This window comes from Stegodyphus dumicola, chromosome 9, assembly GCF_044657685.1.
Source record: "Stegodyphus dumicola isolate Sdum_Otavi_A_Nest chromosome 9, ASM4465768v1".
In the NCBI taxonomy this organism is placed as follows: Eukaryota; Metazoa; Arthropoda; class Arachnida; order Araneae; family Eresidae; genus Stegodyphus; species Stegodyphus dumicola.
This window is the reverse complement of record NC_140776.1, coordinates 118,281,087-118,295,351: the sequence shown is the minus strand read 5'-3', so window position 1 is coordinate 118,295,351 and position 14,265 is coordinate 118,281,087. Positions and strand designations below refer to the sequence as shown.

Here is a 14,265-nt window from a genome sequence, read left to right as displayed (position 1 = left end):
ACCTAGCCACAGAAAATCTTCCACTGATGCATTTCTCCCATTAAGCAAATAGACATTGTGAACATTGCCATATTTAAGTACACAAAATTAGAATCATTAATTTTATTTTCTGCCATGGTGCTCTTAAGTTATCTATTACTTACAACTAAAAGTATACATGTATGACTTAATATATGCTTAATTTATGAACTAAGTTACTATGCACTTGTTATATATCAGTATCACTATAACTAGTGCACACATTCTTTTTAAGTGGAGCAGTTTAATTGTATAGTTTTTCACAAATATTCACTAAATTCTTCTGATAATGAAATAAGAAGGTGCAAAAATTTATATTATTTGACATTTTAAAATAACTAAAATGAGAGAATTTAAATAAAATATTCTGCACCAAAAATTATTTGTTACAATTTTAGCCCACAGTTAGTCTGATGTAATGTTTTATTTAAAAAAAAATTACATACTAAATCAATTCATTATTTATGCATATAAATCTTCAAATAATGAAAGTAAAAATATATACTAATGTGAAATAATAATGAATTTTAATTAAAATTTTAGCAAATATGATGATGAAGGAAAATCTATGAAGTTTGAAACTTTTAAAACAGTGTGGGGAAATACTGTTTTATTTCTTGAATAATTATTTAAAAGTGGACTAGTAAATGCTGAATTAGGCAGAATTTTTTTCAATGAAAGAAAAATCCATAATGGAATTATACATTTTAATACATAAACAATATTTCAATCTAATCAATTAATCAAGATTGCAAAATACAATGTACTGGTTAGATATTCAGAAATTTGGAATAATTTAGAATTCTGCAGATATTTGTTACCGATAAAAATTATAATTTTACAGGCATTCAAAACTCATACATGTGCAAATATGATTTACGAAATGAATTAAAATTTCTGGTTTTAAATTAACAGCATTAATATTTAATGCTGTTTACAAAATTCAGACATATATAAAAACATTGCTATAAGCCATAACTTTGTCTAATTCTGTGAGTACTATGGAGAATGCATTTCACAGAATACAACTTGTATTAAACACTCCTATTTCTGAACAATAATGACTAATATTTTATATCAATTTAAGAAAGGTAAGTTTATACAAAAGTATAATTTTCTTGAATTGCCTTCTACATGTGGTACATGAAAATCTTTAAAAGCAAGCATGCTAGCAATAACAAATTTTAAAATACTAACTTTAAAAATTATATAATATTTTACAATATGGAAAAGAACTTTCGTATAAATATATGTACAATAATGTCTTTGTGCAGAATCTAGGAGCAAACGTCATATCACTAAAATCAAAAACACAAATATAAAATTCAACTAATGAATAGTGTGATTTGATCGTCTTTCCAAATATGACGACAGGAGAATAGGTGGAAGGTAAAAATAAGACTTTTTGTTTCTCACTCTTGTCCATCTGGAACCATTCCTGTTATAACCTTTGGGGAAGAAGGAAAGAACTTTCAAAGATTTTACTTTTTTATGACATAAAATAAAAATTAATTTTTTGCCTTGACAACATAGACTGCTACTTAGATAACGTATCTGAAACTTACTTATAGAGATGAATATAAGAAATTTGCACATAATAAAAATGATTTTAGGTCATTACTTTATGAATTTGTTAGATTAAAACAACAAAGAGAAGAATAAATTTATAAAATAGCTTTTTAACATTTTTATACAAGCAACACATAAAAAGAAAACAATAAAAAACATATAAGGTAATAAATTGCACTGTCCACCAAAGTAATTACCCAGCCTTAATTTTCATAATCGCTAATCTTCCAATTACAAATATGTTTTAACATTTTTAAATTTTACAAAAATTACAGCATTTAGTCTTTTATACTGATCCTAATACTTATTTTTAGGAAAATTTAAAAAAAAAAAAGGTTTTTCTTTCTGACAAAGATTACCAGGATATTTAATTTAAAAATTATGAATATTTGGTGTCATTTTGCACTTGCCTTGAGGGGTTAGTTAAGAAAGAGATAAACTAAAATACTTTGAAATCATTTTTCTCCTTAAATGACATTCAGTGATAATTGTTTTGATAGTTTACTAGTGTGTTAACATTATTCAATTCATAATTTTGTTATAAGTGGTATGAGAAAAGAATTTTCATGCCTTTGTTAAGTTTTCAAATGTGCAAAATATGCTATCAGTAGTCTTATGAAATTCTGTTACTTTAAATTCATAATCTAATAATCATATAAAAATTTATTAAACTAGAAATATTATTAATTTATGCATATAATGTTAAGAGTTGATTATATGCTGCTACTGAAACCTGCTAGCGTTTTTAGAAAATGAATTCTGTAACATTCTGTGAATAAAATCTTTTTGAAAAACTTTATATTCATCAATACATTACATGACAATCTGCATAGAAATGCTTGTCACTTAATTTACACTTGCCTTTCTCTAAATTTAATTTAAATCGATATTTTTATTATTATTATTATGTACAAATGCAAACAGTTTAGTCTTCAATCTGTGTATGGTGCCTGATCATGATCTCTAAATTTAAAATGAAATAGCTTTATTTTTGTCATATGGGAGTCACACTCTTATTATTTTATTTTTTAAATCAAGTACAAATTTTTTTTTTGTAATTTTTCCAAAAATAAATTTTATTTTACAAATGCCAAAACATATGCATGGTTTAAAACATTTTTTATAATTTGAAATATATGTATGATCAAAGGTTACAAAAGTAAGAGGAAAGATATAATTTATGTATTTATGTGTAATTTATGTGTATATAATTTATATATACAGTGGTGGCCAAAATTGTGGACACTTTTGGAAATTTCTATGTTTTTGAACTTTGTATGCTTATAGAAAAACATTACATTTCACAAAATGCAAAATTGTATATATCATTTTAAAGAAAATTTATTACTGAATTCAATACAAAACACAAAATTCAATTATTTGAAATACAAAAAAAGTTAAACGATAATAGTTATCGATATACATTAGATAGTGATGATTGCAGTGAGTTATCAGTACTTAGTAGGGTACCCTTTATTTTTGATTACAGCTTCACATTGATGTTTCATTGAGCTGACAAGAGTTTTAAGCTCTTCTTTCGTTATTACATGATGCCAGGAAACAATTATAGCCTCAATTAGTTCCCTTTTATTTGATGGGCGCTTCATTCAGACAAGAGTTTTCAAACGGTGCCACAAACTTTCGATAGGATTGAGGTCAGGACTGTTTCCTGGCCATGACAACAATTTAATGCTCTTTGTACGAAACCACTCTTTCGATATTTTGGCCCTGTGGCAAGGAGCAGAATCCTGCTGAAAAATAAACAAAGCATTGTTGAGAAAGAGATCTCTGATGGAAGGTAGAAGTTTTAGTTCTAGAATAGTGTCAATGTATTTTCTGGCAATCAGTGTCCCATCGAAGACATGAAGGTGGCCAATATCATCTGCTGACATGCATGATCAAATCATAACACTAACTGGGTTCTTCACAGTTGCTTGAATGCAGTCAGGATGTAGCTCTTCTCCTATTCTGCGTCTTACATATTTTCGCCCATCGCTACCGAATAGTGATATCTTAGTTTCATCACTCCATATAACTTGTGACCACTGATCATCTGTCCAATTAATGTGGTCCTTTGCCCACTGTAGTCTTTTTTTTTTTTTTTTTTCGTTGCTGAAAATTAAGATAAGGCTTTTTTCGTGGAATTCTACCTCTCAGTCCAACATCTGTTAAACTTCTCCTGATTGTTCTTGAACTGACAGAAACACCAGCATCATTCAGATCACTTCTGATGGCCGCTGATGACATTTTTCTATCTGGGAGACATAGCCTTTTTATTCTTCTGTCATCAATAGATGTGGTGTACCTTTTTTGGTCTTTTCCTTCTTTGTTTTTTATTGAATTTGTCTCCTGATATCGTAAACAAAACTTTCGGACTCCAGATGTAGTCACTGAACCACCCGTCTTGCAATTTTAGCATAGGAAAGACCACTTTCTCGTAACACAATAATATTACATCTCTTTCTAGGTGTCCAATCTACTCTTTTATTTGATGTCATTGCTTCTTGACTAAATACTAAAAATTTTTGCAAAAATTCCTACTTGTAATTGCAGTGTATAAGAAACAGGTCCTCCTTCTACAGAACAAAACAAAATAATGAATTGTTTCAAGTGTAAACATGATGTCAGCTTCTACTGGCCGTTACTAACATTTGATTAGTTCTCAGAACAAGAACAGTGATTGGCCTGGAAAGCTAGACATTACAAACCACTTCATAACTGTGTTTTTTATTTATATTAAAGTACATATAACTTTTTTTGTATTGCAAATAATTGAATTTTGTGTTTTGTATTGAATTCAGTAATAAATTCTCTTTAAAATGACATATACAAGTTTGCATTTTACGAAATGTAACATTTTCTATAAGCATACAAAGTTCAAAAACATAAAAATTTCCAAAAGTGTCCACAATTTTGGCCACCACTGTATATTTTAATATATGCTTAATAGCACATTTAAAATTTAAACAGTTTACCTGTTTACAGTTAAACAACAATATTTTACACAATTTTCACTCAAAGCGAAATTTTCATCAAATTGTGTATTTTTCCTCATTAAAAGTGTTTATATACACTGCTGGCCATTAAAATTGCAACACATAAAGGAAAGCAAATACAAAAAAGATATTTATTGTACGTAAACAGTATGGCACAAAGACAAAATGATTAAACTTGTAAGCAGTTTGGGGGTTTACAGGGGTGTGAAATTAGTAAAAACAACTTCCACCCCTGGCAACTAAAATGGCTCTTACCTGGTTAGGCATGGAGTCGAACAGGGCTTGGATGACAGAAATGGACAACTCATTCCATGTTGCTTCAAGTCAATACCACACTTCATCAACAGTATTAGCTGCAGAGGGGTGGTGGATCAGTCTCTCAGCAACCCATGACCATATGTTTTCAGTGATAAATCTGGAGACCACGCAGGCCAGAGCAGCAGTCGAATACTCTGTGAACCGAGGATCAGAATACAAAGTGCAACAGGTGGTCTTGCATTATCTTATTGGGAGATGGTGTTTGGCAGGCCTCAAAGACAGGGCACAACCACTGGACATAAGATGTTAGAAATGTACCAATCTGTGTTCAAATTAACATCGATCTGAACTACAGATTTGCATATCGTGTACCCAATGGCTGCCCAAACCATCACACCACGTGTAAAGGCCCTATGTCGATATCGAATGTAAGCAGGCAACATGAGTCTCCTTGGAGCTTCCAGACGCCTATACGGCCATCAGAATACTGCACACAGAACCAGGACTCTTCTGAAAAGACAACAATGTGCCACTCCTGTATCCAGCTTTGTTTGTTCGGCATACCAGAGTCTCCGTCTTTCTGTATGCTAGATTGTCAAGGGACGCCGAATGCACCCTACAGTGGATACTGGGCATGCTACAAACATGCCCATTTCCTGACTAATGGTCCATGATATGGTAGTAGAGTTTTGCGGGGCTGACTTCACAATAATCTATTATCTCGGGCTTTAATCATGGGAAGGCTCTGAGACCTTGTATGCCATTCTGTATGATGCTCAGCAACCCATTGATTGCATATTTGCGTGACAGTGGTTGGATATCGAGCAGTGCGATGAGTGATATCACGAACCGTAATACACACTCTCAATAAGCAACAATCCTACCTCTATCGAATTCCGACACTTGCTGGTAAGCAATTCTTCTTCTTATTCGAGGCATAACAGGATATTCTGAGCAAACTCAGACCTTACAAAGCGCTTTCCGAATTAGAAATCCACCACACAACTTTTCTTTTATGCAGTGCTGAAGATGTTATTTCTCCCTCCTGCATCATCTAAATGCACTAAAATACTAATAATGTGCATATCCCAACCTCTTCTTCCTTTCAAGTGATTTTGACATTCATCAAATCATTCCTTCCCGGTGTTGCAATTTTAATGGCCAGCAGCATATCTTTTATTAACACAACTCAAGTTTGTATATGTGTAGTTTCATCAAACTGGAATTTAATTGAAATGTTCAATGCTGTGTAACATATAAGATATGGATGCGATATATTTTATACTCTAGGCAATAACTGAGCAAAATTATCTTACTTAGTGAAGATAAATCCAGGTACTGGCTGAGAGCATGAACCATAAGCCTCTCGAAACTGCTTGGAATCTGGCAGTGATATATTGACTCTGGACGGTTGACAAAAAATGTTACCAGTTCATTTTCCAAATGTATCAAAGTGCCCTGAATAGATAAAAAAACATTTTTTAACCGCAATTAAAGACTTAATTCTTTTTTCCCCCTAATTTTACGTTTTTTTTAATGTTAATTTTAGTTTTCAGAAAATAAGTGTGAACTAAGTAAATTTTCATATACATGAAAATTCTGTTCATCACTGAAAATATTTTAAAAGTAACATACATCTTTAACATGTAAAGAACGATGACATAAATGCATCTTATAGACAAATTAACATTTGAATGCATCATAAAATAGAATTTTCATATAAACATCAAAAACAAATGCTTAGCAATTTGTATTTTAAATCATTCATTTCAAAAGTTGCAAATTTATAGATTTTTTAAAAAAATTACATATGGATGCCATGTTGACAGCTAATTGTTCTATAATTCCTTCGTCAAAATTTTAAGCAATTTTTACTAATTTTATCATGCACGATGTGTTGCTATTTATTCCATTCAAATCAGAAAGCACATTAATGAAAGAATCATCTTTGTTAATTCTGTATTAACAGTTGAGAATAATGTAGGTGAAGTTGTATCTTATTACAAGACCACATCAATAGATGCTTGTATTTTTTGGATTATTTGATCTTGTTTTTTGTAAGAATAATACCCAGGTGCATTGTTCTTCCAAATTACGGATGATGCAGTCAGTTACTGTATTTTTTTCTCCTTTGCATTAAACCTATGATAAAAAAACATAATAAAACTACTTATTTCTAAATACATTTTTTAACACACTGCTTAGAACAAGTTCAATTTGCATGATAATCAGTTATTAATCTGATTATCATGTAAATTGAACATTATGTTATTAACTGATTATTCATGCAAATAACTGCATGAAAAAATTATCATGCAGTTATTTGCATGATAATCAGTTAAGCAGATATTTCAGTGAAATACTATATTCCACTTTAAGTAAATAATTCATAATTTAAAAGTTTTCCTTTTTTTTATTACATAAAATTTTTTTTCATCAGTCTCCAGTAAAGCATTTCTTTAAAATCTACAAAAAAGACAGCTCTTTCAATGTAGAGACATCAATATTCTTGATACATTCAGGAATCTGTCATTTAACATGGTTAATTAATCCATATAAAATGTTGCATTAAATTAAACATGTTAATCTAAACTTCAAATAAACTCATTATGTCTAACTATTTCCTTTTATACTTCTTTCTAACCACTTATAAAAAATTAAAAGGAAATATAATGAAACAAAGGGAAAGAAATTAGAATTTTTTATCATACAAATAAAATCGAATTTTTATGGACAAAAAATTATTTAAAATACCTTGAAAAGTTTCTGTTTTTAACTCTCCTGATAAAGATATGTGATCAAATCTTTGACGCCAAGCATACAAACCAAAACTATACATTGTGCGTTTAATTGTAGCATCTATAAAAATGTTTGGATAATGCTAAGTGAAACCTGCCATGGTAAAAAACAGGTTGCAATTAATAAATTGCACTATCTGAAAAATTTTTTAACTGAAACTATATTAAATAACAGATTTTGGCAATCAGGATTTTTCAATAAAATGTTAAGCATAGTTCATTTTGAATGTAAATTTAGCTTTAAATATAAATATATTTTATCCCAAACATTTATTTAAATATTGCATTGGAATTTAGTAAACGGTAGAATTCCCTTTTCTGCGGCATTTGCATTACTAATTGAATATTAGTAAGAGAGTCAAATTATTAAGAAATGCAATGCCCTTTCTCATTTTCAGACTAAGGCTAATTGCAAAAGAACTTAAATTAGTTTTCAATCACATTTAAGCATATTAAGGGAATTTTATATCCTGATATGAAACAACATTTTGAAGTCTACCAAAGCTTGCCACATAATATAAACTACATGACACGATGAAGAAATAAAGCACCGTTTTAAACATCTTTACTTGCATTTTTTGTCAGTGTCTGCAAATAGAATAAAAATTAAAATAATACGATTTTTCTAACTTTAATATGCTTGCATTGTCTCTTTTCCTCCAGATTTATGTTAATCAACAGACAAATTGTGATTACATCTGTTGTTTACTGTGTTAATTTAATAGATATTGGTTAATAAATGAATTACCTGTCTTAGCAAGTTTTCTTGTATATAAAATTGATGCATGATGCACTTATTTAATATAAACTTAAGTCTAAAAGTTGAATATTATGTACTTAAGATTTCTTGGACATTATGCATATAAGTTTTCAAAATTAGCCTTGTATTTAGTACTCATGTTATGTTAAAAGTTGATTAATAATACACAGAACCATAGTTAAGAGGCAGTACTTCCTCAATAATGAGAAGTGCTGAGGCATGCTATAAATCAGATTTCCCACTCTATTTCTGGGCATAGTTACTTTTTTCCTGTGGTTGATGTTGCAATCTACTGATATGCGGAGAAAATATAATGAAGCAGATGGATAGCTTGCAATCTATGGGTTGGCCAGTTCCTTTGCATTTTTATCATAAAAATCTTAGTTTCCAAATGCACCATTTTATAATTTTACAGAGGAAAATGGTGCTAAACTCAAAACAACAAATGTTGCAACTTTCCAAACAAAGATTTCCATGCTATACAGCTTTGAAAAACTGGAGGAGAGAAAAGTCTTTTTCAATGCTCGCTTGTCAAAATTATGTCGAGATTAAAATACCATCTAGAACTCACAAAACATGAACAAAAGCATATAATGCAATGCAGCGTTAGAAGTCTGCAACATACTCTCACAGTAGAAAACTTTACTTAGTGTTAAACTGTAGTGATTTAATATTCATCACAATCAAATATACAATCATTTATAAAAATATTGCGATTGAAAAAATTTAACAAGCACATTCAATGATAGCTAAGTTACTGCAAAGCACAAGAAATATTCTTATACACCATGTCCACAAATTCTTTACCCAGTCCTTATTTTTGCAACTGTTGGTCAAAAGCATGTACTTCCAATTACAAAGATGTTTTAAGTGATGCAAATATTCATGTTTTGGCATTTTTAAAGTAATCAGTTTATAAAAATTAGAAAATCTAACTTTGTATAAGTTCTTTTCATATATTCGTTTTATATGTTAACTTTTAATATGTTTATAATCTAACTTTTATATATACTTATGTTTAGAAAAAAATTATACTTGTTATAAGAATAATAACAAAAAGCTTGATTCTCATATGATAATTTGGATATTTAATGTCATTTCTGACTTGCCCTGAGGAGTTGCGATCAGAAAATAAATTGGAATAATTTCAAGTTGATTTTCTTCCTTAAATGCTATTCAGCAATATTGCTTTATGATTCACCGGTGTGTAATTCCTTAATTTAAAATTTTGTTACAACTGATATACCAACAGAATTTTTGTGCAAGTAATTTATGAGTTTTCAAATACTACAAATATGTTAATAATAGTGTCATGAAGCTTTATTATTTAGAATCATAATCTAATAATCCTACAAAAATTCATTCAACTAATTTTTTATTCATTCAAATAATGCTATGAGTTGGCTATGTGCCAATACTGAAGCTGCCACTTTTCTAAAACATAAATTCTAAGATTCTATATTTGCAAATATTTATACTTGCAAATATATCAATACTTTTTATGTCAGTTTGTTAAGAAATGCTTGTTACTTAATTTATTAAAAAAAAAAAAAAAAAAAAAAAAAACCTTTTTCCAAGCTGACATGTTATATTTATTTGTGTACAGATGCAAATCTTTCACTTGTTAATTTCTTTATGGTCCCTAAATATAATGTCCAGCTTTAAAATAAAATACCTTGGACAATTTTTGTCATATGCAATTTTTTTTTACTTATTATAATGAGTTTTAAAGAAGACTAAGGGAACACATAAAAGTTTAAATTTAATAATTTTTACAAAATTAATACTTTTAATATTAAAAAATAGCAAAGTATGAATATTTGCAACATCTGAAACACTTCTGTAATAAGACATATATGTCGATGACCAACAGCTGTGGATATAAAGGCTGGGTAAGTATATTTGTGGATATGACGCATATGAAATATTATGCAGTGGTAGATAAACTGGATCTTGCCTTAGAAAACACAATCTCAGGTATCTCCTATTACCAGTAAATTCAAATGCAGCATGTAGGTAAACATGCGGACATAGAAAGATGCAACAGTTTTCAAACAAGTGCAAATTGGGTATTTAATGTCATGACACAACTTGAAATACCATTACAAGCCTTAATTAAATAATTTTTTACAAAGTTAATAGTTTGTACTACCAAAATATGGTTACATCTCATACAGTTAAAGAAGTTCAAAGTGCAAAAGTAGTTTTATGCAGGCAGGAGCTACATGTTCCATAAAGCATCCATATCCTCCCATACCCATAAGTCTGCCACAAAATGGATAAATGATGATAACAATATTAGTAATTTGATGTCATAAAACTGACTGCAATTTTGATCTAATAATCCTATTTATAATCATTCCCTGAAGTTAAGCTTAAAAGACATGTAGACCCAGACAAAGACAAAGTTAAAATTACAAAAAGTCTCCAAAATAAAATTAAGGTTAAAAAAAGATCCCTGCAAACAGCTAAAACATCCATTGATATACAGCCAAAACATAGGCATAAATTTTATGATGCTATTAACGGTTGTATAAAAATTACATGCAAATATATTTATTTGATAAAGAGTAATATAAATTTAAATTTGGTCAAGAGTATGATTAGTTAAAATAATTACTGATAAATATGCAAGCAGAGCCAGATTTAGACTTGATGAGGACTATTTGAAATATGATTCGAGTTGAGTAATGTATGCCATTTTATTATTTAAAAATAACGCTGCTCAAGTGAGAGTCATTTCTGTGTAAATATTTTTCTAATCTTGATCAAATATCTTCCTTATCACTTGACAAAGCAGGTCAGACTGAATCCATGCAATTTCTTATCTGATATTCATTTCTAATTCTGGTATGGTTTGCTGTCTATCAATGTACACCCTGCTTTTCAGAAATCCCCAAAGAGAAAAATCGCATGCAGACAAATTTGGAGATCTTGCAGGCTATGAGATATTGTTATGTTTAGATATGAGTCCATCCGGGAAGATTTCTCTTGAATCAGCCATGGACTCATCAACAGTGTGACTTGTGCCTCTTCTGCTGGGAAAAAAAAAAAAAATTTGAGCTATTGCATCAAAAATGTTTTAACCATGTATATCTAACAATCTGTTTATAAATATAAACAGTATTAACTGTATTTAGAGTTGTGGTGTTTCCTCTATCATCTTAAAAAAATTATGGCCAAATAATGCCACGTAATGAAAGTGCACATAACTTTCAGACTGCATAATGGCTTTTCATGCAACTCGTCTGAGCTTCCATCATTCCAGTATCAACTAAAGTTATACATTCACAATTCTTATAAAATTATTTTATGCAGAAAGCAATCTGTATACTGAGAACTGCTCCATATTTAACAAATGGCATTAAATATCAAACAATAATCCCAAACCTCTATGCTTCCTTCTGAGCAGAATATGAACTATTAGAGTTTTGAAATTTCCCGCTTTACTGGTGAGAATCTTAAACGAAGTAAAAGGAAATGCTATGATATACATTCAGTATCATACTTACCATAGGGATATGCCTCTTTTTAAACATATATCGAAGATCACCATCTATCTTTCGGAAGCATTCTGCTGCAGTATATGCAGGATGTTCTGTACAATGATAGATAAAGCATTAAATTCAATGAAAATTATGCAACTACTCTTACTTATAAAAGCCATTCTTGTTATTAAAAATTCAAAACATCAGAAAGGAAAAGCTTCAGAAAAATGTACATTAAATCCTTTTGAGAACTGTTATTAAAGATAAAATACCTTTCATGTTTATCAAAATTTGAAGTAAAATTACATTATATACTTACATATTATCCCATCGACTGATGGTGGAAATTTCGGCAACAGTCTCCAATTATTATTGCAGAATTCTAGAGGGCATTGTCATCCATAACTGGCACACTAAATAATACTACTTGGCCCGTCAATGGCATAATATGCAAGTACTTTACATTTTTTTAAACTCCTTAGTGTTAAAAGTTAGACAAAATAGCAACCTTACTTTAGCATAGATTTTAAACAAAACTCTTCAGATTTCTATAAAATACTTCTAGTTTGGCTAAATTTTTAAGTTTTGAATTTGCATGTTTCTATTTTTCTCAGATCCTTAATATTAGGCTAAGAAACATGCCAAGAGCTACATACAGAATTTTATATTTATAAACAAACAATAAAGCCTGTACTATCAACATACCAGATAAAATTATATTTTTGTTTTAATACAGAAAAAAACTGTGAAAAAACAGGAATATTTTTAAGTGATCACTATTTTTTTAAATACTAATCTCGGTGTAATTTAATAGATGTAAACTGCAAAAAATATCTAAAAGTTGTTCTGAAATACAGCAGAGCCTCAGATGAAGGTCTAACTTCATAAACAAATTATGTGAACAAGAAGTTACTCGGATGATAAAGTGTCTTGAATTACGAATGTTCATGTCAGTATCATATGATTTTCAAAGGTGTTTTGAGGTAAGCTATACCACATAATTATTATTCAGGAACTTCTGGAAACATCATGTGATTATATCTCTTTTCTTAACTGTCATTAAGAAATCTTTGCAGATTTACAGGGCCATTAATTCAGCCTGGAGGAAATTATGACCAAATTAAATGAGGGCTTTTAAACTTAGAATTATGATACTGTGCCTGTAAGAAAAACCACGTGTTAAGAAGTTAATCAAAATGTGGAAAAAACACTACAGCTCATAAAAATGAGCTCAATAAAAAGAATATGAACAGGAAAAAAAGGCAGTTGTAGAAGGAATGTCTTTGACAGAAGAAAAAAATTATTTTAGTTCTTTGATTCACAAAATTTGAGCAAAATAGTGTACAATGCTAAGTAACATATTACCCCAATAAGGCAGTAGCAGTCTATAGTATAAGCGTTTTTAGGAACAATGTCATATCTCACCTTAATCTTTTAAAATGTACTTACTCCCTCTGTCCCAAAATAATAGTAATAAGTAAATATTTAAATAGAAATTATTAGCAAATGCAGCTGTAAATTCTGTTGTAGTTAAAAATTACAAAGCCTTTAATCAAAATCAACGTTTCATGACATCTATCACTTGTTTTGCCGTCGTTCAATTTTTAGGTTATTATAACTATTTTTCTTCATCCGCAATCAAAATCAGTTGTTTTATTTCAGTTGAACATCAACCCATTGTAAAAGTAAGATGAAAAGGAGAGAGTTTTCAAGCAAGGATCAAGTTGCAGTTATCCAGTTCTTGATTCATCAAAAGGAAAAGGAAAATTTGCAGAAAGGTGCAATTACATTAGCTGCAAAACAATTTAAGGGCAACAGAATGACCATATCAAGAATGCGGAAAGATGCTTCCGAAAATAACTGCCAAGGGGAATCTTATGTTAGTGTTAATTCTTTGAAAAAACAAAACTGTCGATGTAAATGGAAACATTATAGAGAAAAACTTAGACATATTTCTCTTAGCAGAAGAGGAACTATAGAAGCAGTAAATATAGCTTTTAATATTTCTCCTGAAACACTAGATAATATGTTTCTATCACTTCAACAAGCTATTCTGAAAGCAATGGAGAACAATGGATGCAATAATTTTAAGCTCATGCATAAACGGAAAGCAAAGCTTTAAAGCCAAGGGACCCTACCTTACCAATATCAAGTTCAAAAGCTTTAATAAAATAATCAGGAAATTACCTGAACACTCAAAATAAAATTTAGGAGTAATATTTTTAATTTATTGATTAATTTAATCTAGTTCTTGGCCTTCTTTGATAACAAATGCTGCATCCTATATTTATTTGCTTTTGCTACTGTTTTTATGGGACAAATTAAAGTCATCAACTGTTACTATTATTATGGTACAGACGGGGTATATAAATACAAAT

General features: G+C 29.7%; 1 protein-coding gene across 1 annotated transcript in view; it reads right to left on the bottom strand.

Moving 5' to 3' along the window:
- Window positions 1-708: 708 nt before the first annotated feature.
- LOC118182315 (R3H domain-containing protein 4-like) overlaps window positions 709-14,265 on the bottom strand; it is a 37,661-nt gene continuing 24,104 nt past the window's right edge. Inside the window, exons 5-7 of the mRNA XM_035351656.2 lie at window positions 11,912-11,997; window positions 6,158-6,299; window positions 709-1,466 (exon numbers count right to left, since the gene is read on the bottom strand). Coding sequence (XP_035207547.1) covers window positions 1,348-1,466; window positions 6,158-6,299; window positions 11,912-11,997 — 347 coding nt within the window. The 3' untranslated portion in view covers window positions 709-1,347. The remainder of the gene's footprint in view (window positions 1,467-6,157; window positions 6,300-11,911; window positions 11,998-14,265) is intronic.